Source organism: Hemibagrus wyckioides, linkage group LG07, assembly GCF_019097595.1.
Source record: "Hemibagrus wyckioides isolate EC202008001 linkage group LG07, SWU_Hwy_1.0, whole genome shotgun sequence".
Classification (NCBI taxonomy): Eukaryota; Metazoa; Chordata; class Actinopteri; order Siluriformes; family Bagridae; genus Hemibagrus; species Hemibagrus wyckioides.
The window spans coordinates 12754901-12782532 of record NC_080716.1 but is presented as its reverse complement, the minus strand read 5'-3'; the positions used below and the strand labels follow the sequence as shown (position 1 = coordinate 12782532).

Sequence of the window (27632 nt, the reverse complement as noted above, 5' to 3'; positions counted from 1 at the left end):
AAGAATAGTAATGTTCTAAGGAATTGTATATAGACGTGTGTGCATATCTATTTACACTGACCAGGCATAACATTATGACCATCTGGGCACCCTGACTGGTCTGCGGCTATGCAGCCCCATACGCAACAAACTGCCATGCACTGTGTATTCTGACACCTTTCTATCTGAACCAGCATTGACTTCTTCAGCAATCTGAGCAACAGTAGCTTTTATGTTAGCCTTACTTCTGTTAACTCCCCACGTGCATCAATAAACCTTGGTCACCCATGACCCTGTTTCACCCCCACTGTTCCTTCCTTGAACTTTTGATAGATACTGACCACTGCAGACCGGGAACACCCCACAAGAGCAGCAGTTTTGGAGATGCTCATTTGGCCCTTGTCAAACTCGCTCAAATCCTTACACTTGCCCATTTTTCCTGCTTCTAACACATCAACTTTGAGGACAAAATGTTCACTTGCAGTCTAATATATCCCACCCACTAACAGATGCCATGATGAGAAGATAATCAGTGTTATGCCTGATTGGTGTATATATTAGCATTTTGAACACTGGGAGCGAGACAGGATATGCCTTCTATGGGACTCCAGTCCACGCACGCACACACACACACACACTCTCTCTCTCTCTCTCTCTATCTCTCTCTCTCGTGCGTGCTCTCTCTCTTGCCTACTGGCATGTTTTTTGGGATGTGGGAGGAAAATTATGAACCTAGAGGAACATACATGTATTAGCTACTCCAAATTGTCCTCAGTGTGAACAAGTGGACAGTTGCATCCCATCCCGGACCTATTCTTGACTAGTGCCTGTGAAAACCATGATAATATTTCAAAAGACCATGAGCATAACCAGGATAAATCAGTTACTGGAGATGAATGCAAGAAAATAGAGGGAAGAGCTTTGAATCTGCAGTAGGCTCATGTGAGCAGAAGGGGCATATCTATTTGGTTGTTCACTGTCAGCTTGGAAAAACCTTTCAGATACCTTTATACACATAGCACCCTCAACCACATCTAATAAATGAAGAGAAGGCTGTCTGGTCATTGAGATACAAGCAGTTGGCTCATGGTCTCAGCTACTGAAGCATATATTTCAGCTGAGCCATGTCTGCTCTCATGTTATTTATTCATCTAGGGAACAACTCAGACAGCTTTTTGGGCTTCTTGCTGTGATTGCTCAGGCCTGGCTGCCTATGACCTACAAGCTGTGTAGACTAAGGGGCTCTGGCTAGACTCAGCTCCGAGCCACAACCCAAAGCTTCCTGTTACTGTAAAATACTGACCATTTAGCCAGAAAGAAGGTTAAATTGTCAACACTGAAACTAAGCACAATCTCATTTATAATTTTACTTTAATTTTTTTCATTTTTGTATGAAGATTTCTGTTCTGTAATTAATAAGGTCATCAATGTTATTCTTATGTAATTAATGAAATGCACAAGATTAGTTCTTTACCAAGAAGTGTGACTACCTCTGTAAAAGTAGACATTTTGTCAGGTTGTTGTTTGTGACATACAAGCCTCATTGAGCATTAAACATTTATGTTCATAACAGCAGCATTGGAAAAAGACTGAACAATTATGGCTTTCATCAAAGGGTTAGGAAAAGCCTCATTCCTCCAAAAAGAACATGGCAGCATGGCTTTCAGGTCTTCAAAACTGCAGGTGAACAAACTGCAAATAATATCTTTTGGACTAATAAGACCAAGTTGGAGATATTTAATCATTATGCACAGCACCATGTTTGGCAAAAACCAAACACTGCATATTACCACAAATACACAACCCATGTCAACTGTTAACCATGGTGGTGAAGGAGTGTTGTCAAAGAATTTGGAAACTTGTTGTCATTAATACAATTATGAACTCCACTAGACACCAGGATATTCTTGAGAGAATAGTGAGGTCATCTGTCCAGCAGCTGAAGCTGGGCTGAAATTGGGTCATGCGAAAGGACACTGATTCCAAACACAAGAGTAAATCGATATCTGAATGGCTAATGAAGAAAAAATCAAGGTGTTGGAACGGCCAGGTCAAAGTCAAGACCTGAACTCCACTGAGATACTGTAGCAGAATATTAAGTGAGCTGTGGATAAACAAATGCCCTCAGGCATCAATGAAGTGAAGGGATGTTGTAAAGAAGAGCATGAATCTTCCCAATGTGAGAGACTGATACAGAAAACATTTATTTCAAGTTTATGTTGCTAAATGTGGTTGTACATATTACTGAATAATATGGTGTACATATTTACCCCAACTGAATTCTGAAAAAAATTACCCTAATTAATAAAAACAGAATTTAAAGTGAGTGTATTTCCTTTATCACATGACTACATTCTAAGCAGAGCAAATACTGCAAGAGTCCGAGAAATGAGTAAAGAAAGGCCCAAGAAACCATTCAGCAAATAATTCAGACCTCAATACTACTTAATTTCCAGCTCTGCAGTATATCTCTCTTACATTCCCTTCTGTAAAATGAAGTATTAAAATATTGTACTTGTGTTGATTGAGGTCCAGGTAGGGCCAGTTCATGAGTTGTACATTGCGTGAAATGCCCATCCTGCTCTCAATGCAAAGTGCAAATGTTGTTAAGGTACACAAAGTGCAAATATCACTACTAACAACTTGAGTCACATTTTTAGCTGACAAACCACAGATAATTTGATATATCCTGTAAGTGACAACTGAATAACGTTGTGAATATGTATATAGAGATACCTCAAACAACTCAAAAACACCATCTTTAAGATGCAAAATGAAGTATTAAAATTTCTTTTGTTTATGTAACTCTTAATGACTATCAACTATAGCGTAACTCTTGATGCCAATTTCTTGCAAATATATGCTATATCACCCTTTAATTTAGCTGTTAGTTTAGTTGAGTTGGCTAATCAATGTAACGATAGAAGCAATTAGAGAGCATAATGGATCAGTAGAATTTTAATAATAATATGTTATATAAAAATATAATAATATATTACAAATATATACACACTTTATTCTACATATTTAAGTAAAAATCCAAAAAAAAAGTAGCCAATAGCTACTTTTAGCCGCTCGCTTTTCTTTTTGTTAAATATGGAAAATAAACCCTGAGGACTGATTAATGAGTGCAAGTTTTTATTTTTGTTTACTTGATTTTTTGTCGTTGTTAATAATCGCTGTAAAATTACAGGTTCTCTTGTTAAAACATTATGCTCACTAGAATTGCTGGTCAATCTAGCTCACAGCTGACTGACAGGACAGCTGGCAGTGACTAACTGACCATGCAGTAACATGTTTTAACAGATATAAATACAGGAGTGTAGCTGTAATATTATACCTTTATATTGTCAAGAATGGAAAGTCAAAAACATGGTATGTGGTTTGTACTGTATTTTAATTCAGTACACTGATGAATGGGTAGTAGTAACAATGATGTCCACATCTGAGTTTCAGGTTTTCTGTTTATCAACATATTGTGAAAGTGATTTCAAAATTGCACTTCAAAAACTGAATCTTTGGTCTACAACAACAAAAAAATTGGATACTACACTGATACTACAGTGAATATTTGGATCAGTTTATAAGACGCTCACTGCCTTGAACTCAGAAAAATAACTGCATACGTCATGGTTTTTGGCATTTAAAAGAAACAGCAGCCTTTACGCCTTACAGGTTTCTTTTTCTTTACCTCCCATCTCTGTGGTGTGGGGTTGTCTTAATCTTTGAAACGGACACGCACATACCACAACTTCCCCTCATATGCCTCTCTCACTTTGCTCAAGTTAGCTTCCTGAAAGCTAGCTGTCCATCGATGCAGTGTGGTTCTGTTTCTCTGTAAAACACTCAGTCAGTTTCAGTTAAGACAGTCTGGATTTGTCTCCTTCCTCTTTTGTTGACCATTGGCCAAACTGGTAAGTAAAATAACTCTAATCTAATGTAACTAATGTAAGATTTTGCCAAGAGATTCATAGTTTATCTGTGATATTTTATTTAATTTATGTATGATTTACTGTCAGAAGGAAACGGATCAATGATACCATCTCAGCACTAGACAACAGTTCACACATATACTTCCTTCATAGACTAATTAAAAGATATTTCTTGATATCTAAAGATAGCAAAAAATGATTAAACATTTGCACAACCCACACAGACCAACAAAAATACAAGCGTGTGGTGTTTACCTTGTTCAGGCCTTACAGTAACTTATGTCCAGTACTAAACCAGCAAGAATTACATTACTTATATTTGGAAGAAAAATTTGGACCTTTCAATCGTCTGACGATTAAAGTGTAAGCAAAAACAGTGTGTTGCAAATGTTGGCATGAGACCAGTGGAAAAAGTTTCTATCCAAATCACAGTCATGGACTTTTAGACACAAGTGAAAAAATAGAATAAAATAACCCAGCATTGATTTAATAATATCTAATGCACACTTACAACAAACACATCGTTTTACAATGTATTTCCACTGTTTTCTAACATTATGAACCAGGCTTTGGTTCAGGGTGGCAAAGGCACATAAGCTATTCAAATGTGGCGTTAATTGGAATAGATAATACCCTAATGCATGCGCTTAGATTTGATTTGAACATTGATGTGCAGAATGGATATGCTTCCCGGTATAAGTTATTTATGAAAAATTTTGGAGGAATCATTTTCTTCTCATTTACATATATATATATATATATATATATATATATATATATATATATATATATATATATATATATATATATATATATATATACACGTGTGTGTGTGTGTGTGTGTGTGTTTTTAAAACAAATGACACAGGCCATAACAGCTCAAAAGAATTCACACTGTAACAGACTAAAACATATACACATAATTTACTGTAAGATTTCAACATCTTTTTCTGCAAACGCAATATAAATTCAGCTTTCTTGCAGTAAGGGGTGTGGCTGTGACCAACGCATTTTTAACTTCTGCGTTTCTTTTTCAGTCTTCAAAAATTCACTCAAACCTAAGTCACCTACAGTAACCTATACAGTCACCTGTATAGTTACTTTTTTTTTTATAGATTTTTAATCATACACTTAGCCATAGATGATGTGCTATTTTTTCGGTAAACAATATATTTGTACCCTGATACGTGTATATCATCACCTGCACCTTAGATGTGTGATAAACACCACGCCATAGCAGTGATGAAGCCCTTGTTTAATGTATTATTATTAATTATTAATATTATAAATGAGATTTTATCTCTTTATATCTCTATAGAGTTTGGACTTTAACGAGAAGGCATTTTACAAACTAGAGAAACTCAGAAAATAACTGAAAATATCTGCTAATATTGTAAAATTTTGAAAATGATCAGATATTATCCTCTTATACTAACTTGTAATTAAAATGTAGGACACATAAGTTTATAAAATTATTCCCAGCCTCTGGGCGCATTGTCCTTTCTTGGGGGATTTTTGTTTTAAGACTCAAAGGACAAAAACAACACAGAAGCAAAAAAAAAAAAAGATTAAAAACTAGTTAAAGTATTTTAACACTTGTTTAACTAACAAGTTGCAGTAACACAGACAAGACAATAAGTTGCAGAATATCAAAAAGTCAATTATAGAACATGATGGGATATGCTGTTGTAGTAAAATAATCTGCAATGGGATCATAAAATGCAGTCCTGTCTAGATTAGTCTCGTATAACAGCACCTGCTTAATTCATCTTATACCACTATGATTACATTTCATTTAATTATGAACAGCGCATCAGGCTTTTATCCGTATATAGTATATAGTAAGTTATTTCCTTTAATCAATTTCCTGTGGTGAATCTGACAGCAGCACAAGACATACTCGTGCGAGATATATATAGCCTTCCTCTTACAGAGAACTTATTAATATTAAATGAATCAACCTTCTCATCATTTTCTTTATAAAGCAAATTTCTGAAAGATTCATCAGAAGCTGAAATTCACTGTTGCAACTGTCGCTTCTACTGCATTAACGTTTCTAGACCAAGACTTCATTCACGGGGACTAGAGAATCTAAGTAAAATTCTAATTTTTTATTTGATTCGTCTTACACAGAACCATGCACCGTACAATATGCAGTGAAATTCAAATTCCAAATAAATTCTGAATTAAAACAAATAAATAAATAATAATTTACTTGTCATAGAAGTAGAAAAGGAAACGTTTGCAAATATAATATCAAGGATATACAAGACAGATGGTAAAAAGGTGTGACCTATATCTGAATAAAGTCTAGATATGTGCAGCTGTATGTACAATAAATTGTTGTGTAACACTGAGCTGAGGTAGCTACAATGCAAATGGTAACATACTGAATATAAATATATGATTTTTATATTAATATGTAAATAATAAGTCTCTAGACACTATGTAACAGGGCTAGATAATGTAAGACTAATAATAAATAGTTTAAATATAATAATATATTAAAATAATAAATAGTACCCAATAAAAGAAATGCATCTAATGATCCACTGAAGCTTTCTGTAAGGAAAAGTTAATGTAATACTAATGGAAAAGACCTCAGGTGGTTTGTAATGGTCAGTAATTTTTCTGCCATAGAGGATGGGGGATAGTGCTTTTTGGTTTTACAGTAACATACCAGGAAGCTTTTTTTTTCCATTATTAACAACCAGACAGAGATTCATTTTATCATTGAAAACATTAACACTGGTTCAATAGGTTACAGACTTAGCCTAAAATTGGATGTTTTTTTTTTTAATTAAACATATAACAATACATAAACAGGGAAATATAAGAGCTAGTTTAAAGTGCTCCAGAAAAAGGTAGGTATTAAGACGTCCTTTGAAGATGTACGGACATCTAGGGGAAGTTCATTCCACCACCTCGGTGCCAGAACAGAGAAGAGTCTAGATGAATACCTACCCTTTGCCCTGAGAGATGGTGGGACCAGTCGGGCAGTGCTAGTGAGAGGCTATTGTGTGAATAACTGTATAGCAGCTATAAAAAAAAAAGAGAAAAAAAGAAGTTTTTTTTTTTCAAGTATACATTCTACAAGATTTATCGTATCTAAAAGTGGATCAAATCTTATCATACTTTTGGTACACCTGAAACTGACTTTCATTTCCCCTTGTGATGACTTGTTTCCCACGTTTATTTGCTTACATATCCAACAAAACTAAGTTGTTGAAGAATAAACTATGAAACATAAACAAACGAAACTTCTGACAAGCAGAAGGCGATTTAACACTGAATTTAATATAGAAATCTATTTATTTTTCTGTCAAAGCCGCTATGGAAAACGCGAGCATCTGCTATGTCTTGGATGCCATTCTGTTCATCTACGGACTTGTCCTAACTGTCCTTTACTGCAGAATGAAGGTACGCACTTTTTTGTGACATCATTGTTCATGATTTGGAACTTTACGTTTAATGTTATTTTTACGTTTTATTATTTTTTGACATGTACTGTAAAAGATTAAAAAAAACCCACAATCATTATGCAAATTTTGTTTGTTTTTACATATACAGCTACAGCAGGATCGTCAGGTAAAACAGGCTTCTGGGAAGGTAAATACAAACACACACACACACACACTTCTACATCTTCTTGTGAAAACCTTTCACTGACATATTAATAATGCAGCAAATTAATGCTTTCACCTTGACCTCAGTATCACAAAGGAAACTTCTGGCCTTTTTTTACTTCTTTTTTTTTTTTTGTTTTGTTCTGTTTTTTTCGTTAGATAGTTTTGTTTTGTTTTAAGTAAGAGCTGCTCTTTACCTTGTGGGGACCAGCCAAACATTTCCAAAGGGGTAAAACTGTCCTAAATACATACATAAATACATCCCTCACCAAATCACAAACATTCACAATTATAGCAACCAACAAAACTAACTATATAATAATTACATAGGGATGGCTATAGTTGAAATCTTTATATATAATGACATTCACAGTTAATTTTGGGAGAAGATTTAGATTTCTATCTGCTATAAGGGATCCACCTTTGAGCATTTTCAGAATGTGTTCTACATAGACACAAAACAAGGACTCCTTACAGATAGAATGGCTAGATAACAATGTGATGTCTATAGTAAGAAAACTATTTTTGTTCATGCATGTTCAGCATTACTAAGCTCACAATTCTTGATCAAACCAGTATGAGCTACCACAGCTAAAATTATAAGCAGACCTGTAAGCGCACTGTGGTTAGTGTGAATGTTAGCTGAAAAAGAGTTCGCTATCTAATACAATCTTTCTCAGTAATGCTGGTCCTGTCCACTTCTTCTTCTTTCACACTAAGTTCCTCATATTTTATATGTATTCTGCAAACATGATACATATAGCTCTTGGTGGATAGTCTTTAGCTCTTGGTGGATAGTCTTTCTGCTTTTTTTTGTCACTGGATTTGCGAAACAATCTACCGAAAGATACATCCCAAAACACCAAGTCACCAAAACACTACTGTCCTTTCAACAAATCTAGAGTAAGAGACTTGTCATGCATCAAATCAACAATTATGCAGGTTTATAAGTGTGTTGAATTAACAGATTTGAAAAAGATTAATGTTGAAACGTTTTCAATATTTTCCTCTTTTTCGAATCTTGCAGAAGGAAGCGGCAGAGGGAGTCTATGAAGTAAGTGTTGCATCTCATCACAGGCATTTACACTCTGTAGTCTAGTATCTTCTTTTACCCACACCCATATGGGTCAAGCGCTTGAGAATGAACTCAGTTATTTTCGAAAAAGTTGCGTGAGAGCTGTAAAACATCTTGACTAAATCTTTTTCCTGTAATTCTCTCAGGGTCTTTCACATAGAACTCAAGATACCTATGAGTCCATCAATTTGAAGAAGTCCAAGGCGTAAGACAGCCATAGCGAAGAAAAGAATGTCTCAGAATGCTTTATTTCCCTCTCTCTTTTTTTTTTAGCAGTATTTATTTCCCTTACTTTCCCTAAACTTTCTTTGAATGGATATGCATTGTAATGCTAGAAACAGACTTGGAAGTCATTTTACTAACACACTTAATAATAACTGTAAATAATTCCTATATATTTTTGGAAAGTATAAATGTATAAGCAAACTAAGCTTTATTCAACTTTATGATTAACTTAATATAAGAAATAGCAGAGTCTTATAAAAAAATCTTATATATGCTGATCAAATGTAAATGTATGTACTTAAAGTCTCACTTCTCTCTGTTTCATATTACATGATTACGCCTACTTTTCAGAATGTGTGCTAATTTTGGAAAATTGCTAAGTTGCTAATGCATTTGGCTACTCAAGCTGTTTCTCTTCCGCAAAAGTTGTCGCACATGTCTGGCTGCCATAGCAATGACTATTCCTCCAACCACAGCCTTCGATTAACTTCCTGTTTTTTTTTTTGTTTTGTTTTTTTTATCATGCTGGTTGTCTAACAGCAATGAGGTCCATTGCTGGTTGTATAAACACATAGTGATTTCTGCAGTCGTGAGATGGAGTTCATGATAATGCAGTTTAGACATGAGGCACCAGAGAGCAGCATTTAAGCACAATATTCACTGTGGACGTGTCTCTGTCACTGAGTTTTGCACCACTATCAATTTAATCATTTAAAGTCTGCTATTGTTACTAAGCCATACTTACATATCTCCAGGTTCTGGGTTCTGTTATTTATATTCATTTTTTTTATATATATAATTTTGTATTTTATGTATATTTCTCTGAATTTCTTTTTTTTCTTTAGTCTTCTTTCATTTCTTTAAAACGTCTGTATATGTATCCTGGTTGCTTATGTAAGTCTGTTTGTCAGAAACCATTACACAAAATCTTTTTATATAGAATAAAGCTTGCTGTGTTTACGTTACCTCTGGCATCAAATAACTGTCTTTTAAATATTTCCTGAAACACAAGGTAAAGCATCAGGTTCAGTGTGGACACATTTATGGTCAAGTCACTGTGTTCTGCGATACTGAGTACAGCGAGATTAGAGCAGTCCTTGCAGTGCAATTCTCATATGATGTGGTGCAAACTATACATCCGTTTTACAAATGAAATAATGCAAAAAAAAAAAAAAGCAGTCAAGGCAATAGTGATAAATAAGTCGAGTATGGTAATGATGTATACGGTATAAATAAGTAGTTAAAAACGATTGCACAACAAGTTGAACACAGGCATATAATGAGAGTTTTAAAGTGTCACGTGATGTAAACATGTCAAATAATATAGAATATAAAGTGCAACAGAATGTAAACATTGTAAACTGAGTGTATATACATATTGAGGTATACAGAGAATGCAAATTAATACGTTTTGTTTATAGAAATCAGATTGTTGCGATCCTTCAGTTTATGTATGTGTGTGTTCACAAGCCAGCTGCATTTAGCTCCCGAATGGTGTTGGGGTAGAAGTTGTTCTTAAGTCTATTGGTTTGTGAAGTGATGGACCTGAATGATTTGCCAGAGGGCAGCAGTTGAAATCGAAACTAATGTCTAGGGTGAAAAGGTCTCACTGTGGTAGCTTTCTGCTTTTGGTCAGAAGGTCGTTCAAGTCCCAGCACTGCCAAGCTGACACTGAGCCCTAATGTAAGGCCCATAACCTTATCAGCACTAGTGCTGCGTTTTAACCAGAACCACTAGAATGTTTGCTCTGACAACAAAAGTAAAACATATATACATTTATATGTAAAATATATATGTATAAATGAGACACATATTTGCAGGACAGTTTTACTTTTTTATTTCTTTTGTGTGTGTGTGTGTGTGTGTGTGTAGATCACCCCACAAGAAGCCTGAAATTGCTTTCTTATTATACTGATGTTTGATACACATGTATAACATGATTAAAACTGTCATTTGTACACCAATGCCTGGTAGTGGGAGATTCAGCAAAAGAATCCCATTTGAGAAGCTGAGTTTAATATTAACCCCCCCAGATGAATTATTATGAAAAGCTTTCAGACAATCATGTTAGAAATTGCCTTGATTCGAAAAAGAATGCATTGTGGTTAACCACCGCAGGCCACAACCTGTTGGAATTCATCAGAAGAAATATTACTTTTGCTCTAGAAAACAAAACGATTCAGATTGGAAATCTGTCATACCACAAAACAATGAAACACATTACAGAGAATGGCGCAGGCAGCAGGTGCTCAGGTCAAACAAAAAAGTCTTTACTATCTATACACCGGTGTTAAGGATATACTTGTGTATACATGTTTTAGTGTCAATTACTTACACCCATCTCCTCCCATTTTTGTCACTGGATTTGCGAAACAAGCTAAAGAAAGATACCTCCCAAAACACCAGGCCAAACACTGCTGTCTTTTAAATAAATCCAGTCACACCTTTATAATTTCACATTTGAAAAGATTTGTTGAAATGTATCTAATACAGGAATTTGCAGTGGTACAGCAGGGAGTGGTGGTGCCCCCATAGTTTGATCATGAGCTATGGTTACTCTCTTGAGTGTTTTCCTGAATCTCTGTTTGGGTTTCTGTTTTTTTTTCCAACATGGAAAAAAAAACTGCTCTTGTTTTTTGACAACATGCTGGTAGGTAGATAGGCAAGAGTAAATTGCCCCTAGAACTGTTCAAGTGTGCAAATAGGTATGTATGCCTGTACGTCCCATGCTCCCATGAATGGACTATTCCTGAAGGTGAATGAATGAATGAATGAATGAATGAATGAACATACTGCAGACTACAAATGATTCCTTTTTATGTGTTTAGAGGTATATTAAATATTATCTGTAACTGATATTACAGTAAGATTGAAAGGGGTGGTTTGGCTGGCCTCTGCTCAGCCTGTGACAGGCTGTGATTTAATGGCCCTAATGGACGTCCAAGATATTAGTGGTAATCTATCACAAGTGAACAAAAGTAGAAACTTTTCAGAATTCATTTCACCCCTACATGTTTTTAGATTAGATTAGATTAGAATCAGCTTTATTGTCACTGCGCATGTGGGTACAAGGCAACGAAATACAGTTTGTCTATTCTTATCAATTAGCTAGCCAGTTGAGTGATTAAACAAATTTTATAGTAAATATTAGATTTTTTATAGTAATTGTTAGTAATTGTTGATATTAGATATCAACAGTCTTAGTAAAAGATTAGATTTAACAAACTAATGTCTGTAAGATGATTGATCTGAAGCAAATACTTGTATACAGTATACAGCAGAACTCATTTAAAGGTAAGAAACACTACTTTGCTTACTGTGCTTGCTGTGAGCATCCATGTTGATTTGATTCCACTGCTTGACCTCGGAAGAGCTTAGCAGACAATTTGGAGTTCCCAGATAGGAATTCCAAGTTAAAGGGATGTTTTCTCTTTTTTTCAGAGAGTTGGGAGTTATGAGTTTCCTCTAACTGAACGCAGTGTTATTCTAGAAAATGGTAGAACGGTAGAAAATGGTCTGAATGGTAGTGCAAGAGGTGGAAACGTTTAAATGGACAGATGATATGACTGACAAGCAATTTCAGACTGCTTCTTGTCCAGATTGGGTGGATGTGGACAGTCCATCCATCCATTGTCTATTCCCGCTTTATTCCTAATTAGGGTCATGGGGATCTGCTGGAGCCTATCCCAGCACATATTAGGCAAAAGGCAGGGGTACACCCTGGACAGGTCACCAGTCCCACATATAGACAGTCAACCACACACACTCCTATGGGCAATTTAGAAGTATCAATTCACCTAATGTACATGTTTTTGTACTGTGGGAGGAAACCGGAGTACACCCACACAGGCACAACGAGAACATGCAAACTCCACACAGAAAGGCCCCTGCCTGTTCAAACCCAGGACCGTCGTGTTGTGAGGCACCAGTGTTAACCACTAATCCACCGTGCTGTGTTGGCAGCCCACATAATTTATTAACCCTATGGTGCCACAAAGACCAGAGGTTTTTTTCCCCTTTCATCAAACACTGTGCTGTTAGACTAAAGAGTGTATTTGCAAACACCCCCGTAAGAGACTCTCACCCCCGCATGAATTTGTTTATAATATATAGTATTATTATTATCTGATAACAAGTTCAGATAAGGTAGATATGCTTCTTTACAGCTCCAGGGTCCCTGGTTTGAGCTTGAGATTGGGTTACTATCTTTGCCAAGTATCCATTTTTTCTTCAAATTCACTGCTTATCCTCCTAAAAATATACTAGTTGCTGCATTGGCAAAGAAAAATTGAACTGGATGATGCACTTGGTATCTCGTTCAGGGAACGTTCCTGCATCATGCCTTTGGCTTCCCAGGATAGACCCTGGATCCTCCTTGACCTTGTAGGTCAAAGCATTTTGTCCCAAAAGTGTGTGAGTACAAATGGGAGGAAACTCTACACAACAAAAAGAAAGCACACTTAAAGAAAACAATTAGGGCGGATATGATATGCATATGACACTAAAAATATGCATGTAGTCAGTCACACAGCGATGCTGCTTATAAGTAAGTAGACATGCTAGTTATGTAGATGGAGGATGTGGCACAGGCGATTTCAGAGAAAAACAGGCTCGCGTAATAACATGAAACACGAGTTTCTTGCGCGGGCGTCTGTATATTCCCCCCCCCCCCCCCCACACACACACACACCTCTGCAAGCCTCGTGCGTGTCTGTGAGATGAAGCAGATTACAAAGATGCTGGAACTTCCTCAAGCCCTTCAATCCACTGTAGAAAGAGACAGCAAAGTTAAGCCCATCGCAGATCCTGCCCTGTCTACGTCACTGGGGAAAGTGGGAAGCACACAGGGCTGAAGACGCGATGAACAAGAAGTTCAACATGCAGCAGAAAAGTGGGCGAGGAGCGGCGCAGGAAATGAGGTGAGGACTGCTCTTGTGAGATCGTGGTCATGCTTTACATCAACTTGTCGCTATTTCTGTGAACTCTGTGTGGCAAAGCGACCATTTCGCTGGTATCCTTAGCCAGCCTGGATATGTGCTGTTGAAGTCGATCGCTTAAAAACACGTTAAAAAATGCCAGAGAGTACTATTCATGCCAGGAAGCCCGTGTGCTGTGGAAGAAGGGAAAGACAAGCAAAAACATGGTCACTAAAAGAGTCTTAAAGAGTTTAGTTGTTTAGTGTGCAGAAATATAAATTAGATATACGTGATAGTTTAGGTGCAAGTTTCCGTTAACCTCAGCAGCATGTGTTTTTATCTATACAGGTGCAGTCTTGGCTTCGTCTATATCTTCTCCTACTATTTACTCCAGTTCTGTGGACACACATGGATCTTCTCCAACATGACCGCCAGATTTCTCTCGTTTGGATTCGGTGAGCGCTTGATCTTGGGCTAAATAAATATAGACAAGGAGGACTAGTGGAGTTTGTTTAGATTTGAGTCGAGTGTAGCTAATAAGGGTTGCTCAAGTAGTGCAGTTTTTGGCCATCTGTAAACTTTAAGGTACCCACAACTAAAGGTGTTGCTGCAATAGTGTATGGCAATACTTCCTCTGGAAAAGGAAACAGAAGTTGCACTGTTTATCTGTTACTATGCCAGAGCATACAACCCACCGAGACTTGATAACTGGTTATCACTTGTAATATTAAAACCACTGACAGATGAAGTGTGTTGTTACAGTGGCACCTTGAAGGGGTGTGATACATCAGGCAGCAAGTGAACAGTCAGTTCTCAAAGTTGATGTGATGGAAGCAGGAAAAATTGGCAAGGATCTGAGTGACTTTGACATGGACCGAAATTGTGACTTGGGTCAAAGCATCTCCAAAACAGCAGGTCGTGTGGTGTGTTCCCGGTACGCAGTGGTTGATGCCTACCAAAAGTGGTTCAAAGACAGACAACTGGGAAGAGGGTCAGGAAATCAAAGAAACAAGTCAAATTTGATGCTGGTTATGTTACTGGAAGCAGATTTGTCTGCCGCCAAGAAATCTAGTCCTTCTTGCTATTCAGAAAGACTCTTGCCAGAAAGACTCTTGAAATCTAAAGAAATAATTCTATTTAACCCCTATAAACGTTCAACTACTCGGTCTTGAGATATCACGCTAATGAGGAACAATCTTCAGGAAGTTCAGATGATTCAACTTCCTGTTGAAAAATTTGAAAATATATCACAGGGGTAAATGATGTAACAGGGGTTGAGTGAAGATTGTAGGACAGAGCAGGAATTTTTTTCCATAATCTGTAATGGATGACTTTGTGGAAACAAATGTTTCAACAATGACATTTTAAATGGATGGAGAAAAAAAAAAGACTTTTTTAAAAAAGTATTTTAATTATAATTAAAGGTATGTGTAGTTATAGAGTGCTAAGACTATCAAAAAACTATTAGATAGAGTTTTATTAATGTTTACTTGGTAAATTTATACATGGAATCACCCAGAGAATCCACACTCCATGGCCAAAAGTATGTGGACACCTGACCATCACACCTTATATGTGTTTCTTCCTCATACTCTTACCACAAAGTTGGAAGCATGCACATGTCTGGAAAATTTGTATTAAAATGCATTCTAGACACTTGCATGAATTCCAACTTTGTGGTAACAGTTTGGGGAAGAACCACATATGGGTGTGATGTCCACATACTTTATTTACCACATTTTCCCTTCAACTAAAGGGAACCAAGAGGCCTGAACCTGTTCCAGTATCCCTGTACATAAAGTGAGCTCCGTGCTTTAACAAGCCTTGGGTGGAAGAACTCGAGTTTCCAGTCCTCATTACAAGCCCACCTTTGGAATGAACTGCAGGACTGTTAGTGCCTGACCTCACTAATCCCCCTGTGGCAAAATGATTACATGTCCCCACAAGTCCTAATGGAACTGAACAGGATGTCATTATTTCAACCTTTAGTGTAAAAACACAATCAGAAACATTTTAGGAGAAAAAAGAAAAAAATTATAACAGTAATCTAGTAGCATACGTGTGCACACCCCTAACCTAATACTTTATTAAAGCACATTTTTGCCTTTATTACACCACTCAGTCTTTTAGGAAAGGGTCTATTGGCATGGCACTTATTGACTTGGAAGTATTATCACACTCTTCTGTGAAAGGTGAAAATGGTCTTCATCTTCGGCTTACTAGCAGACACCTGAAGGTTTTGCACCAAAATCGACTGACCTCAGGAGTGATTCATGATTCCTTCCACCTTGATTAAAGCCCCAGCTGTGGCTAAAGATAAGCAGCCCTGCACCACGCTGCACTGTGAGGCCTGGTGTTGATTTAGTAATGTGCTGTTTTTTTGGTTTCATACCCTTTGGATTTACAGCCAGAAAGTTCAACCTTGTTCTCACCAGATCGTAACATATTTTGCCTCTTGATACATGTGCTATGTTTCGGAAAGTCTTTTGTACTCCTCTCCTGAATGGAACCAAGAATACAGATTCACTGCTGTATAATACTTATTTCTGAGCATGAGAGATGTGATTGTTTCCTTCTGAACACACCCACATCCCCATTTATAAAAGTGTGTGCACACTTATGCTACCAGGTTACTATAAGGTCATTTTTTAGATCACAAAAAAAGACACTGCTATTTTAACAGGGGTGTAGAGACTTTTTTTTTATTATCCACTCTGTCAGCATTTGCTTAGTCCTCAAATTTGCAGAAACAGGAAGTGATGCTTAAAATACTGCCTAATGGTGCAGCCTTTAAAAAAGATTTTTTTAATTTTAAAACAAGCAATGTCCAATGTTTATTTCTCAAATCTTGCTGTACTTATTTATCAAATGATTTCTCATTTAGATGCTTTAGCTGGCACCTTTTATTTTGTGGGTGTGATGATGAGCCTGTGCCAGCTTCTGTCAGTGCTGGAGCTTTTCCACATTGCAGACGGAATAGAAGAGTGTCAGCTCTTTCCTCGACTTGTCCAGGTAACGCTGATGTTATACATGCCTTACATATTATAGAGAGACCGGTGTCCATATCGAAGCAGAAGCCTTTTGTTGATGTACTTTGTTACGTATGGATTCTTATTTATCCCTCTATTCTTCAGGTGGTTGAGAGAAATTTCCTTTTATTCCTAATCATCAGTCAAGAGGAGTTTCAGAGTAAAACAGTAGTGTGTGTGCTGTTTTATCTGTGGAATATTTTACACCTGGTGAGGTGTGTATTTTACACTAACACACATCAATGACACATAAATGATCGTTTCTGGCAATTAAGCATGAAGCACATTTGCATACTAAATGTGAGACTAGTCAGTCATTAGAGCATGTTTACATGCAAATGTCAGGTTCTCTCTCTTTTGCAGACTGTGCTTAATCTTAGGTGATCATCATTCCACTTTTAACCCCTGGTAGAGGAACGTTTTACACTGGTTATGAAACCCTGCTCTGAAGCTGGGTTAGCTGAGCTTTTGTGGCTTAACCCTGCATTGCAGTGCCAAATGTGTACAACCATTCGTGTTCGAGTGTTATAGCTTGATGCTTACATTAAACACAGGTGACTTGTATTGCATGCGTTGTGCAGTCACAGAAGCCTGTGTGTTGTTTAAACGTTATTGTATTCCCCCGTAAAAGGGAGAAAAAATTACAAAAGCTTGACAGTTATGCTCAGAAAAGTCTGTTCAGTACAAACTAGATAGCACAATCGGTATTTAGGCAACTGACTGAAAAAGTGGAAGCTGGAGATCAACAAACGCTTGGTCAGCTACACTGCAAACTTAAAAGATGTGAAAGAAAACAATGTCTGCTCAGATGCAGATGGTAGACCTGTCATTTTTAACATTTTTTGCTCCAGATTTGTAAAGATCGGGCAAGCCTATTTTCCTCACTGATGCAAAAGCATGAGACGAGATGTTATTCAAAGTGATGCATTTACACAATCAAGGTTGTTGACAACACAAATATGCAAGTAAGGACATTAACACCAGGGGTTTAGAAATGTACAGTGTGAATAATCAGGATTCATTTTTAATCCTGGCTAAAGTATGAGCAGTGTGAGATAACCCAGGATTTGCGTTTATCCAGGGATTTCCATCACCCAGGAAATGTTTACAAAACACATTGCATGAAAGCATATAGAAGCAAACCCACTTCTCTTCTGTCCCCCAGGTACCCATATCAACTGATGTGCCTCATTAGCACACCATCATTCAATATGTTGTGGGCACGGTACACCCTCACCATCCCAGTCTACATACTGTCTGTGATCACAGAAGGTACATCATGAGCAGACACAAGAAACAAAATGTAATTGGGACTGAAATGTGTTGGTTGCTTTATTCGTTTATTTCTATTGATGACCAGAGTTACCTAGAAGGACCATTCAGTCATGTAGGCTGCAGCAAGGCAATGAAATAATTTTAGATTTCCTTAAATGTATCTCGATCATATTAGAAGCAATAAGTCATAATGCATAATTCATACAGCTCTTATCACTAAGAAGAAAGCTTTACAGTAATCTGTTTGTCAGAACATCATGCCTAAGGTTCTTACTGTCAGTTTTCAGCCTTCAGTGGCAAGGAGTCAAGATAGGTCACTATATTTTGCTTTGTACATTCACTTCAAATGATAAATGTCATGTCTGTGCATCTGTGGAAAATGTAAACACCCACAAGTTAATTCCACATAGGAAGACAAGCAGAGAGCTGACAGATGTCATCGGGCTGACAGCACAAGTTAATATGTTTTAAGGTGAATAACTAGACAATATGTGGGAATTTCAAGGGGAGAATTCACCATGTCATGCCTGACATGTAAAATGTGGTCCGAGCAACATCTCATGATAAAGATATGCTTACTTAAGAGTAAACATTTGCAAAGTCCTGATTAGAGACCATGTGGACAGTGTAAACACAAACCAGGCCATTGTTTAATTAAATAGCTGCTAAGTGCTACACATGGTTAGGAAACAGATATTTGAGCAAGCAGGAAACCATACGGCGCAGAAGCCTGAGGGAGAGCGTTGGCTGAGACAGCAAGTGTATGCATGTGGGTTTCAGGAAACATGTTGATAACAGAACATTCCAGCTGCACCACAGCCAAATGACTAACATTTCGAAAATGTCTAAAGCGTAAAAGAGAAATGTGTGCACTCCTATATTATATTCAGGCAAACTCAGTTACTTTTCAGAGATTTGGTAGCTGTTTAACAAGTCAATTTCCTGTATCAGTTTATTCTGCACCACTTTCTGATCCTTTTTTGTTTGTTTTTTTAAAGGAATCAGTATTTTACAGGTGTTGCCATATTACGAGTCGCAAGGCACAAATTCTGTCTGTGTACCTTTCCCATACCTGCTATTGGCTTACCTTCCTGTGTTGGCAGCAGGTGAGAAACTCTCTGCTATACAATTAACATATTAATTAATAAGGCTACTGATTAAAATTGCAAAATAAATGCCTTTCTCTTTGTGTTTGGAAGGTTCTGGATTAACAGTACGAATCTTACTAAGAGAAAGGAGTCAGGCTCTGGACAGCTGGAATAGGAAGACAAAGCAGGGCTAAGTGAAGAGGAAATTTATTCCACTTCTCCAAGGACATGACAAGTGAAAAGGACACGACTCCAGAATACTCAGCATCATTTACATATTTTTTGGCATTTAAGACTGGAAGGATATGCATAGATAGTATGCAACATACGATGTGGTACTTGAAATGGAACGGAATGATAATAAAATCTGAATACTACATATTTTCATAGTAACAGTATAAACGGTGTCAGTTTGGCACTGGTGTATTAAGGTAATACATTGAAAGTGCTGTAACAGAGTCTTACCAAAACCATGCAAAAACATTTTGCAGGTCCATTCGAAACAGGAAGTGCTTTGTCGATTTACTGTATGGAACATAACTGCTTCAGGTTTTAATCTTGATCACTAACATCTTTGTTTTTTAATCCACCATCGACAGACATGTAGACACTTCTACTGTACTATCTAACTAACTGTACGACCGGACTCTTTGCATGCATGTCTTGTGTGATGTACTTTTATAAAGTACTCCATGGAAAGATCACCAGCCATATGCTCTGGTCCACACTGTTTTCTTCTTGAACTCTGGGGTAGACTTCAATGCTAGTAAGGCCGCTGAGGAGAGAAATTATAGCTGGTTCAAGCATGTGAGATGTTATTATGTAATATATAATAAAGTTTCATTCTTTTCTAAACTACTCCAGGGTTTTGAATACTTGGCAAAATTTTAGAATTAGGAGTAGCCTATGCCACATCAAGGTCGCACAAGATTTGAAAGTGTTGCTAGCACATGTTCAGCCAGGTCTCACCTCTTGCTATCTGTGATAGAGATTCCTCAGGAGCTTCTGTTAGGCTGAAGAGCCAGTCGATGAACTGAGAGAAAACAGAGGATAGATGAGAATCATTGCTATATTCCATAAACCTTTACTGCCATAGAAGCACAACATCAATTTTTAAAAGAACACAACTCACAAAATACATATATAAAATCTTTACAATGTCTATATCTAATTAAATAACTTGACTATTATTATTTAATAATAATCTATCATTTAATAAAATTAAATGATAAATAAAATTAAATATTAAATTATTTTATTTAATAATGTTGAATTCTTGACTTTGATTTGTCAGAAGATGTTGATCGTCTCTGACAGTAATTCTGAATACACAACAAATCCCAAGTTTACACTCACTTTATTAGAAAACACTATACTAATGGGTAGCGCCTCCCTTTGCCCTCAAGACATCCTCAATTCCTGACAGGGATTACATAATAAGATATTGAAAACATTCCTTTGAGATTCTGGCCAATGTTGACATGATTGCATCACACGATTCCTGCAGATTTTTCAGGTGCTTTTTCATGCTGTGAATCTCATCATTTTTATTTTCCAGTCATTAACTGTTTTGTTAAGTCTGTGCCCTCTGCAGCTTCAGCTTCCTGTCCCTGGCTTAACCTGATATGGTTTTCACATGTTGTAGAGCCCATGAGCCTCAAGGAATGCTCATCTGAGTTACTGTAGCCTGTCTGTCAGCTTGACAGGACATGCCATGGTCAAAATCACAGAAGTCACAGTTTCCCCCATTCTGATGGTTGATGTGAACATTACCCAAAGCTTCTGGTCTGTATCTGCAGGATTTTATGCACTGCGCTATAAATACATGAAGGAGTAGATGTACAGATGTACAGATTCCTAATAAAATTCTCTGTGAATATTAATGCTCTCTTACCTATTGTATGTTATCATTACTATAATTAATGTTAAGGGACTTGAATGAGAGATGCTTCGCATAATATATCATTTAAAATAAATTGGTTAATAAATGTGTTTTGTACTTTGTATCAGTTAAAGTAAAGCTATTTCTTTAAATAAATAAATAATAATATAATTAATAATAATAATGATAATAATAATAATAATAATAATAATAATAATAATAATAGATTTCTAGCTGTTGTAACTTCAGTAATAACAGGAAACTCAACATTAAATGTAAACATGATGCTGGACCTTTTAAAATTATTAACAGTTTATGTAATATTACTTTTCTTGAATCAAAAATTCTGTTCTTTAGTAAAGAATAATATACTTTCAATAATCACTATATCAACAGACCGTACCTTCTGAGACTGGGTTTTCCATGGCTCTTTGGTTAACAGATGCTTTAGGCTGTATGACATTGCTAGCACGCACTGTTTAACCGATTCCTCAGTGGATGCAGTGTTCACATAGAGGTCATGGGGTAAGTCCAGGTGCTTGGATGACTTTTGCCATGGAAACCACTGGGCTCGGATGCCGATGAGAAGAGGCATGGAGTGGTCTGCCCATGACACCACAGCAGCTGCAAAAACATCCAGCAGGAAACTGGTGCCCTAAGCCAGGGGTAAGAATCTGTTTAGAATTATCACTAATGTAAATATTAAAGTATACTATATTCACACTGATGAATGATTCACATTCATGACTCATTCTTCAGATCAGTGCAGATTTACATGGATTGTGAATATTGCACCCTATGTATTAGTGGATTTTATGATCCATGTTGCAAGTGTTGCCTCTCAAACATGGGGCATCAGTATAATATACACTAGCGCTCAAAAGTTCGGGATCACTCAAAAATTTTCATTGTTTTCCAAGGAAACATACACAAAATTAGTCTGAATAGAAAATATGGCAAAAGAACATGACATGCTGACTTGTCAAAGTTAGCAATAATAACTCTGAAGGAAATGATGAATGTTTTCTTCAAACTTTTCCTTCATTAAAAAAAATCCACCTTTTGCAGCAAGTACAGCCTGGGCATTCTAGCTGTCAAGTGTTCAAGATAATCTGATGAGACTGCTTCCTGGAGCATCTCCCACAAGATGGATTGGCTGATGTAGTCTTCCTCTGTAGCTGAAATCAAGCTGAAATATGCATCTGATCCCAAACATTTGAGCGGTAGAGTATATTTAAGCACTTGTCTAAGCTACTCATATGAAGTCCAGTGGTGAGGACCAATAACACAATGCCACAAGAGCTTTAACTCTGCTTGTGGACAGGATTGCATTGTAGTTATTCTTATTATTTACCACTTTGGCATTAGCACATTGTACAGTGGGTGCTCCATATAGCACATTCCTGATGTGTCCCATCAGCTCCAGAAGCCATTCCATTCTTTTGGTCACACCTAAAAGGAAGTAAGGTTATAAATATGAGATAACATTGATCGAGAACACAGTGTGGAACTCAAAAACAGTCTGCCTTTCACTGTATACTTCTTAATGATTAAAAAAAAAAGAAGAGATAAATCGTGAGGATACTGGGCTTTTTGTATATTCCTAAAACAAAGGCGTTCTAGGAGTCCTATGACTCAATTTAAAGGCCATTGAGAAAATGACAACCGTAGATCTTTTAAGACGACATTGATTCTCAGCGAGATTATTCATGTTTACACTGTCTGATATCGTCTATGGGTTCCCCACTGATTACATAGATTTCTTCTGTGGTGGATGGCTTTCCAGTCCAATCTACAGACATTCCTGTATATGTTTCCACAGCCTTCAGCATCTACAGGACAGTATTGCTTGTTTGACATACACTATATTGCCAAAAGTATTCTCTCACCCATCCAAATAATCAGAATCAGGTGTTCCAATCACTTCCATGGCCACAGGTGTATAAAATCAAGCACCTAGGCATGCAGACTGTTTTTACAAACATTTGTGAAAGAATGGGTCGCTCTCAGGAGCTCAGTGAATTCCAGCGTGGAACTGTGATAGGATGCCACCTGTGCAACAAATCCAGTCGTGAAATTTCCTCGCTCCTAAATATTCCACAGTCAACTGTCAGCTGTATTATAAGAACGTGGAAGTGTTTGGGAACGACAGCAACTCAGCCACGAAGTGGTAGGCCACGTAAACTGACGGAGAGGGGTCAGTGGATGCTGAGGCGCATAGAAGAGGTCGCCAACTTTCTGCAGAGTCAATCGCTACAGACCTCCAAACTTCATGTGGCCTTCAGATTAGCTCAAGAACAGTGCGCAGAGAGCTTCATGGAATGGGTTTCCATGGCCGAGCAGCTGCATCCAAGCCATACATCACCAAGTGCAATGCAAAGCGTCGGATGCAGTGGTGTAAAGCACGCCGCCACTGGACTCTAGAGCAGTGGAGACACGTTCTCTGGAGTGACGAATCGTGCTTCTCCATCTGGTAATCTGATGGATGAGTCTGGGTTTGGCGGTTGCCAGGAGAACGGTATTTGTCTGACTGCACTGTGCCAAGTGTAAAGTTTTGGTGGAGGGGGGATTATGGTGTGGGGTTGTTTTTCAGGAGCTGGGCTTGGCCCCTTAGTTCCAGTGAAAGGAACTCTGAATGCTTCAGCGTACCAAGACATTTTGGACAATTCCTTGCTCCCAACTTTGTGGGAACAGTTTGGAGCTGGCCCCTTCCTCTTCCAACATGACTGTGCACCAGTGCACAAAGCAAGGTCCATAAAGACATGGATGACAGAGTCTGGTGTGGATGAACTTGACTGGCCTGCACAGAGTCCTGACCTCAACCCGATAGAACACCTTTGGGATGAATTAGAGCGGAGACTGAGAGCCAAGCCTTCTCGTCCAACATCAGTGTGTGACCTCACAAATGTGCTTCTGGAAGAATGGTCAAAAATTCCCATAAACACACTCCTAAACCTTGTGGACAGCCTTCCCAGAAGAGTTGAAGCTGTTATAGCTACAAAGGGTGGACCGACATCATATTGAACCCTATGGATTAGGAATGGGATGTCACTTAAGTTCATATGCGAGTCAAGGCAGGTGAGCGAATACTTCTTGCAATACAGTGTACACAATGCCACTAGCTAAGTATGATTTTTACCATGCTGGTTCTATTTTCAGACGCCTTACTTTATCATTACACCATCTAGGCTTTGTGAAAATAGATGTAAATGATTCCAAAAAAATTATTACTACTACTACTACTGAAGCAACAAATACATTAGCTCGCTATTCTACATTCTCAACAGAAAACCTTAGCAGTAAAGGTATCTGAATATGTATATGGACTTTCTTGTGCACACTATGGTGAAATATTTCACTTGCCTGTGTTAGGGTTCGAGGCCAGACGTGATTGGTAGAAGCACTGCATTAGCAGCCAGCTGATTTGCTCTGGTTTTCCCTTCTGTAGTATGATGCTGATGATGTCATTGAGGCCCAGGAGTGGAATTCTGCCTTTTGAGCTTAAGTAGGACAGAACAAAGGCGGTCTTCTCCACATTGACCTATAGAGGTCAGCACAGCACAATTGAAGCAGTGTTATCCAATAATAGCTGCTTACTACTCAATGCAAATTTCCCAGCTTTAAAACCACCTGTTTCAACCCATACTTGGTAATAGTGAAGGAATGAAATCAAATGGACTAAAATGTACAAGAGTGTAAAATAAAGGGTGGAATGAATGAATGAACGCTTTCAATCAACACAAGAGTAATTATTCATGTTCTAAAAATATTCTCTTAAAACAGACTTGCATTCGTGCTTGTTTAAAATGTGTTTATGCCACATGTGGGTTAATCTGTACCTCAGTGACTTTGAGAATCCTGTCTATCTCAGTGTCGCTCATTTCTGACAAACAGGAACAGATCCCTTCATAAAGATTCACCTCATGAGCCTAAACAAAGATAAGCAAGAAAGTGTCATCAAGCCAAAATTCTCATTTACATTCCTTATAGTCACTTTCAAAACAGGTGCCTCTAGCTAGTGACTGTGTGGTCATACCTGTATGTGATCAGGTAAAAGGTGAAAAATCTTCTCAGTGATGGAACACAGGACAGTCCAGCAGTTCTGGGCAGGGTTAGGCAGGGCCATAGCCTTAGCAAGGCCATGCAGGATGGAGAGACAGAGAGAAAGATGCTGAGCTCGGTTGTCTGGATTAAACTGCTGTATGGCCAAACTCTCCACATACACCTGCAGCTTATCTTCCGCTATGTGCTTCATCCAGAAACACAGGCATTCATAGAGAAGTGCTCTGGTGTGTTGCTGAACACAGAATACAAATGTGTGATTTATTGTGTCTAATTACCATTGTGTCCATAAACGATTAGAGCATGTGCATATGAGTTACACATATTTGTGATATTGTTACAGAAACCCTGCTTATATTTAAATAACTTAAAAGTGGATGCATATACATATCAGTGCTAGTGACCACTCACACTGAGGCTGTGGACCAGAGGAGGTGCGAGCCACACACCCAGGAACAGCGAGGCACTAGAGGAAGTCTGTGCCTGACTGGCAGCCAGCTCTAAACAGCAATGCTGCACTTCTTCACCTACAGAGGGCACAAGAGAGCAAGTATACACTCAGACATCTGACCAAGTATGTCTATGGGAATACTGTATTTCATTTATTACACTGAAAAGATTTTATTAGTATTACTATTGTTATTATTATTATTATTATTAGTAGTAGTAGTAGTAGTAGTAGGAGTAGTAGTATCATAGTGAATTATTCAAGGTAAACAAATATGCATTATCATATGTGTTAATGTTGCCAACTGGTTCCCTTTTCTCCTTAACTCGTAATTAAACTACTATAATAATAATATATTCTACCACTATTATACCCATTCCTTAAAAAGGCCAGTGCAAGAAATGTGAAGGTTTACCAAAGTTGAGTCTCATTAGAGGTGAGAGGATGGCACTCCAGTTAACAGGTGGATATTGGAAGCTAGTGCCCACTGTGGCCAGTGGAGCCAGTACAACTTTTATCAGGTCAGGGGTAACGGCCTTCGGTCCTGCAGCCAAAGACAAAAAAAAGTGATGGAGAGTGTATGTAGATACAGAATAATTAAAAATAAGATTCCTGTTAATGAGTACCTTTCCGTCCAGCTTCAGTAATGTAGAGCACCGATGCTCTGAGGATACTCTTTTCTGGAAGATAGCTGAAGTCTTGAGGCACTGAGTGAGAAACAGAGCAAATGAACGTTTGTATAAAGTATTATGGTATTATGGGATTGCCTGCCTGTTATGTATATGCTGATATTGCAATATTCTCGAAATAGGGCTCAAAAAATCCCAGGAATCTCAATAATTTGGTCTTGGCCCATTTATAACCAGTGAGCACACTTGGAAGAAAGTGCAGTCTACCCATGTCCCATGACTGGCTAATTCTACTATGATTGACAGGGGAGAGAGAGTAGGCCTCCTCTGTTAGGACTGCCAGGGATGGATTATATTTCTTTTTTTTTTTTTTAGGTATCCATTTCATTGGTTGACAGTCCAAAGTCCAACGTTAACAAGCCCAGACTTAATGTACTATTTGGTGGAAAGATCAGGAACAGAAAATCACATTACAAATAGACAAATATTAGTGTACAGATTTAAATATTGAGTATATCTGATTAGTTGGATTATGCTTGTAAAACAAGTCTAATCTGTGCTAAATAAATCCATGGAATTTATTTCACTGCTGAAAAACTGGTGAAACCCCTTGACTTAGAGCACTCTTACCTGCAGTTCTACTGTGGGTGCTGGACATGTGAGCCAAATACAGGTGAGCCACCAGACAAGCTCCATTAGACTGCAGACCTATTGTTCCTGAGAAAGAAATAATCTGGGCAACAAGAGACAGATAAGAAAATAGACAAGACAACCTATTTACAACAAAAATCATTTACGCTTTGTGTAATAGGGTTGTTAATAAAAGAAAAGACAGAATGCAAGAACAGCAAGGCAACTCACCTGTGTAATAGATCTTATGACCTCATTTAGTCGGTTTTGTTGCTGAGGGGATTGCTCTGATTCACTCTTGAGCTGCGAGAGACAAATTAAGAAAAAATATTCTTATGAAACAACTTCCAAGATGACACAGACTACTACAGAATATTTGAGCATCTCTTAAACTGATATTTCTCTTTACATACAGTCCAGTATTGAGTGGTCAGTGATTGTATTCTCCTCTATAGCAAGCACAGAGCATTATTACTAGCATCAGACTTTTAATATTTAAGTAAAGCAGTCTCCCAGAAGTGGCTGATGTTCCTCCAGAGTCATTTCTTTTATTATTGTGCACTGTTTTGTGACTGCAGAATACGCTGCTTGGTTTCTGAAAATTTCAGTCTGACAGGCTTACTGTTCATAAAGGCAGGATTTGAAGAGCACCAACTGGCAGCTGGATTCCATTAGGCTACGCCAAACCATACACACACACACACACACACACACAGCTCACTCTCAAAAACTGCAATTTCACCTAAACAACGATCAGTCATTTACAGCTTTTACAAACGTCACCCCCAAATGATAAGCACCGGTGTTAGACTTTGAATGCACTGAAATGTATTTTG

At 37.7% G+C, this 27632-nt stretch overlaps 3 protein-coding genes across 6 annotated transcripts in view; 2 read left to right on the top strand and 1 right to left on the bottom strand.

Moving 5' to 3' along the window:
• Positions 1-2548: 2548 nt before the first annotated feature.
• On the top strand, positions 2549-9785 carry fcer1g (Fc epsilon receptor IgFc epsilon receptor Ig). Its single transcript, XM_058395156.1, has 6 exons — positions 2549-2590; positions 3830-3893; positions 7240-7331; positions 7482-7520; positions 8565-8591; positions 8759-9785. Exons 1-6 carry the CDS (start codon positions 2549-2551, stop codon positions 8819-8821), a joined length of 327 nt encoding a protein of 108 aa, XP_058251139.1. The 3' UTR covers positions 8822-9785.
• Positions 9786-13542: 3757 nt separating this feature from the next.
• On the top strand, positions 13543-19457 carry hacd4 (3-hydroxyacyl-CoA dehydratase 4). Of its 2 annotated transcripts, none has more exons than XM_058394389.1 (7): positions 13543-13756; positions 14102-14208; positions 16638-16765; positions 16888-16997; positions 17948-18054; positions 19056-19163; positions 19257-19457. In XM_058394389.1, the coding sequence occupies exons 1-7, from the start codon at positions 13698-13700 to the stop codon at positions 19337-19339; spliced, it is 702 nt and encodes a 233-aa protein (XP_058250372.1). In that variant the 5' UTR covers positions 13543-13697; the 3' UTR covers positions 19340-19457. The 2 variants fall into 2 exon arrangements, with proteins under 2 accessions (XP_058250372.1, XP_058250371.1); XM_058394388.1 differs by lacking the exon at positions 13543-13756 and adding an exon at positions 13785-13980.
• Positions 18104-27632, bottom strand: part of focad (focadhesin) — a 60572-nt gene continuing 51043 nt past the window's right edge. For all 3 annotated transcript variants that reach the window (XM_058394381.1, XM_058394382.1, XM_058394384.1), the window contains 12 exons: positions 27028-27099; positions 26797-26899; positions 26164-26244; positions 25953-26081; positions 25501-25616; positions 25064-25324; positions 24867-24956; positions 24391-24568; positions 22382-22479; positions 21431-21682; positions 20115-20178; positions 18104-19920 (listed from right to left, as the gene is read on the bottom strand). In XM_058394381.1, coding sequence (XP_058250364.1) covers positions 19847-19920; positions 20115-20178; positions 21431-21682; positions 22382-22479; positions 24391-24568; positions 24867-24956; positions 25064-25324; positions 25501-25616; positions 25953-26081; positions 26164-26244; positions 26797-26899; positions 27028-27099 — 1518 coding nt within the window. In that variant the 3' untranslated portion in view covers positions 18104-19846. The remainder of the gene's footprint in view (positions 19921-20114; positions 20179-21430; positions 21683-22381; positions 22480-24390; positions 24569-24866; positions 24957-25063; positions 25325-25500; positions 25617-25952; positions 26082-26163; positions 26245-26796; positions 26900-27027; positions 27100-27632) is intronic.

Bases quoted from the DNA above. Each gene is read 5' to 3' on its own strand.
- hacd4 (XM_058394388.1), top strand. From the start codon at position 13,910: ATGCCAGAGAGTACTATTCATGCCAGGAAGCCCGTGTGCTGTGGAAGA. The intron at 16,766-16,887 runs GTAACGCTGATG...TCTATTCTTCAG, and splicing joins TCTTTCCTCGACTTGTCCAG to GTGGTTGAGAGAAATTTCCT. The intron at 16,998-17,947 runs GTGTGTATTTTA...TCTGTCCCCCAG, and splicing joins AATATTTTACACCTGGTGAG to GTACCCATATCAACTGATGT.
- fcer1g (XM_058395156.1), top strand. From the start codon at position 2,549: ATGCCCATCCTGCTCTCAATGCAAAGTGCAAATGTTGTTAAG. The intron at 2,591-3,829 runs GTACACAAAGTG...TAAAACACTCAG, and splicing joins AAAGTGCAAATGTTGTTAAG to TCAGTTTCAGTTAAGACAGT. The intron at 7,332-7,481 runs GTACGCACTTTT...TTACATATACAG, and splicing joins TCCTTTACTGCAGAATGAAG to CTACAGCAGGATCGTCAGGT.